General features: G+C 57.9%; 1 protein-coding gene across 2 annotated transcripts; it reads right to left on the bottom strand.

The window, feature by feature from the left end:
- Window positions 1-301: 301 nt before the first annotated feature.
- On the bottom strand, window positions 302-2,714 carry MID1IP1 (MID1 interacting protein 1). Of its 2 annotated transcripts, none has more exons than XM_032474895.1 (2): window positions 2,305-2,714; window positions 302-2,075 (listed from the first exon to the last, which is right to left on the bottom strand). In XM_032474895.1, exon 2 carries the CDS (start codon window positions 1,811-1,813, stop codon window positions 1,262-1,264), a length of 552 nt encoding a protein of 183 aa, XP_032330786.1. In that variant the 5' UTR covers window positions 1,814-2,075; window positions 2,305-2,714; the 3' UTR covers window positions 302-1,261. The 2 variants fall into 2 exon arrangements, with proteins under 2 accessions (XP_032330786.1, XP_032330785.1); XM_032474894.1 differs by having other exon boundaries at window positions 2,339-2,714.
- Window positions 2,715-3,477: the final 763 nt, after the last annotated feature.

Here is a 3,477-nt window from a genome sequence, read left to right as displayed (position 1 = left end):
CTGTAATATATGCACCTTCTCAAGTACTTTGAATATTTATGAATTTTGTTGAGGTGTGTATGGGCTTAGCTTGGTACTGAATTAGAAATAAAATAATTTCTGAATTAGAAATAGAAATAGATCTTGTTAGTAGCTGCTTCCCAAACAAAACTGAATACTTAGAGAGATGATTATCCACCACTTTGAAATACCAGAGGGAAAATAAAATTTACTTTTCTTAAAAAGAAAAATCAATTAAGTTTATTTTTATTTAACTACTAAGCCATCCATTGGCGGATCAGAAAGCAACAAACTTGTTGAGTTTCGTTAACACATCTGCTTTTTTTATTTTTTAGAATATAGTCTACATCTGGATTAAAAAAGTTTTAAATAAACTTAAGACATATAACAACAATGGAACCCTTCATAATTCTATGTACAACACGGATAGAATGTCAGGTGGTTCCATTTCGGTTAAGTCCACTTTCTCGTAATAATGTTATTATTTTCACTGGCTGAGTGGCAAGCTTCGTACAAGCTGGCACAGTGCCAGCTTACACACACTGGGTGGGGGTGGCGTGAAAGGGATGGGGTAGGTGTGCCACAGGACACATATACAGTGTAACAGAAAATCATTAATAAAGTAGTACCGGTTACCGACAGACAGTGCTGTTTGTGCGCTTATCACAATGGAATTGCCGAAGTTTCAGAGCAAGGAGGAGATTCGAAATACTTAAGACAGGGCAACTGTTACAAAAAGAAATAGTGCAAACAGGAAAACTGACGCAATCCTAGTAACGCTGCGGCCTCCACCGGCCCAACGGCAGGGCGGCTGGAGGCTGCGCGCCCCGCCTTCCCCAGCGCCCGGCTCCGGGCGGCGCTCCCAAGTGTGGCAACCCAGCGCCGCGCCCCGGAATGGCCCTTTCTCGGCCCTTCTCCTCCGGAAAGAACAGAAAAGAAACTCCTGGAAAGGCACAGACTGAATGCAGGGCGTCAACTCAGTCCCATTCCACCAAAGTCGAACACAGCCCCCTCCCCACCCCCACCTCGGGAGAGAGGGACGTCCTTGAGCACCCCCCTCTTTCGCCACCACTTGCCTCTCCTCTCCCAAAAGAAGCCCCCTTCTCCATGCAACCCCGCCGCGTCCCCTGCACGTACGCAGCCGCCCAACTTTGCTGTCCGCCCATCGCGCCCTGCAGCCAGAAAGAAAATAGCTTTGAGGAAAGAGAGAGGGTGAAAGATGGAGCCGGGAAGGGTGCTGGGCAGCCGCGGGCGACCCGCCTCAGTGGCCCCAATTGCTGAAGCCGATCTCCTGCTTGTATCTGTTGGTGAGGATGTTGGCTTTGCGCGTGAGTTTGGAGAGCACAGTGTGCAGCCCGCGCAGGTGGTAGTGGAACTGCTGTTCCAGGTCCTCCTCGCCGGCGTCCGCGCCCTCCAGGTGGCTCAGGTCCACCAGGATGTCCTTGGACTTCCAGGCGCTTCCCTCCTCGCTCCCCACCGGCGGCGGCGGCTGGTGCAGGACCCCCCACTCGATGTCGTTACGGATGGACTTGAGCAGCACGTAGTGGCTGTACATGTCCCGGGAAGGCGCGAAAAAGCTGCCGTTGGCGCTGCTCGGGCCGGGGGCCGGGGGCGTGCGCTCCTGCAGGCAGTCACCACTGCCGCCTACCTCCACGCCGACGTCGTTGTCCAGCCCAGGCTCGGCCAGGGGCACGTCGCGCAGCAGGCTGGGCACCATCACCGTCTGGTCCATGTTGTTCACGGCGCCAATGAAGCGATTCATGGCGTTAAAGAGCGAGTGCTTCTGGTTGTAGGTGTCGCAAATTTGCATCATGGTGGCCGCGCGGGCGCCGAAGCCCTAGGACGCAGGGGCACGGGATGGCCGGCTGGGGCGAGGGGCTGCCCGCCTTCACGCGCTCTCTGAAGCCCTCGCCGGGGGCCTGCTTAAGCTGGTGCCACGGGATTCCCGGCTCCTCCTCCGCCCTCTCCAACTCTCGTCTCGCTCGCAGCCCGGCCCTGCGAGATGCGCGACTTCTCCTGGCTTGGGTGTCCGGAAGCTCGCGATAACCGCGCGTTGGTATGGGTCGCGCCCTGGCCTGGTTGGGAAACGGGGACGAAAAAGAAAGATTATTCACCCGGCTAGGGTGCCCGGCGCCCCCGCCTGCGCACACCTCCCTCCCCAGTTACTGCTCGCCTGGGACGGCGCCCGGGTGGCTCCCTGCAGCCGGGCGGTCCCACTTCCTCTCCCGCCCAGCGCGGCGGAGAGAAGGAAGGGGTGCTCCCCACTCCCGTCCCCCTCGGAAAAGCCTGAGTCCAAGCACTCACGCTGACGGGTCAGAGATGGGGCTGGGGCACGCACCTCCTCTGGCGCCTCGAAATCTCCTGCTGCTAGGTAGCTCAATGTTCCCGCTGCTGGCGGCTGCTGCCTGCGGGCGCTGCTGCGGTCAGTGGCCGGACTGTAACTGCGGGTGGTGGCGGCGGCGGCGTCGGCCCTCTACCCATCCCAGGTGCTCAATTTATAGAGTCCCGGAAATGTGTCGCCGGACCTCAGGGCCACCCCCGGTGTCTCCTCCTCCCGCCTCCCCGGCAGCGCCGAGATAAAAGGCCCGAGCTCGGGTTGACCGCGAGTAACTCTCAGCCCTTTCTACAGTGGGGGCGGCGCACGCCGGGCCAGCTCCGCCTCTCGCCTGATACCCGGGTGTAGGGAGGGCGCAGGGCAGGCAAGGGCAGAGGAGGGATCGAGCAGCCGCACCCCGCCGGCGCTGAGCGCAGAGCAGGCCAGCTTGGGGGGAGGGCCAGGCACTGCGCGGGTTAAAAAGGCCCCGGCATCCGGACCGACAGGAGGGCGGGCTGGAGTGCGGGGGGGTTGGGTGGGCGTTGCTCACGCTCCCTGGGTGGGATGACAGAATTGCCCGCACCCGGGTTGCAAAGTGAGGCCCTCAACCCAGCATCTATACTGGCGGTGGCCCGGAAACTACCGATCCGGTTTATTATTAGCCGTCGGGGCAGAGGGAACCTCAGCAGGCGCAACTCCTTCCAGAGACTCTTACGTAAGAAGGGTGACTGGGCATGCCGGATGCACGTGGACGTGTGGTGCTCCCGCGGTGGCCCTGGCCTTGGCCAGCTGCTTGGGGGAGGGGAGCCTTGGAGGCTTTTGCCTCCCTCCTGGCGAGGTCTTCCCCAATCTTTCCTGTAACAGCCTTTGCCAGGGATGAAGAGGGACCATCATCGTATCTGCACATTTTCCCAAGGCATCAGATGTGGCAATGGGGAGAAGTAGCCCAAATTCCTGACTTTTGTCCAAGTCCCTCTACTCAGAGATCCCAGGCCGAGTGGCCTTTTGGCTGCCAAAGGGCCAAGAGAGAGTGACAGTAGGTAGGTCCGGTGTTGGGTGTCTTTCATCATTTGACAGAAAAGTGGGGAGGTGTCCAGTATTTTCTTTTTTTTTTGAGAAGGGAGTTTGAAATGTTCCTTTCCAAAAATAGTTCTTAAAACGCA

Source organism: Camelus ferus, chromosome X (genome assembly GCF_009834535.1).
Source record: "Camelus ferus isolate YT-003-E chromosome X, BCGSAC_Cfer_1.0, whole genome shotgun sequence".
Taxonomy (NCBI): Eukaryota; Metazoa; Chordata; class Mammalia; order Artiodactyla; family Camelidae; genus Camelus; species Camelus ferus.
This window is presented reverse-complemented; position numbering and strand designations above follow the sequence as displayed.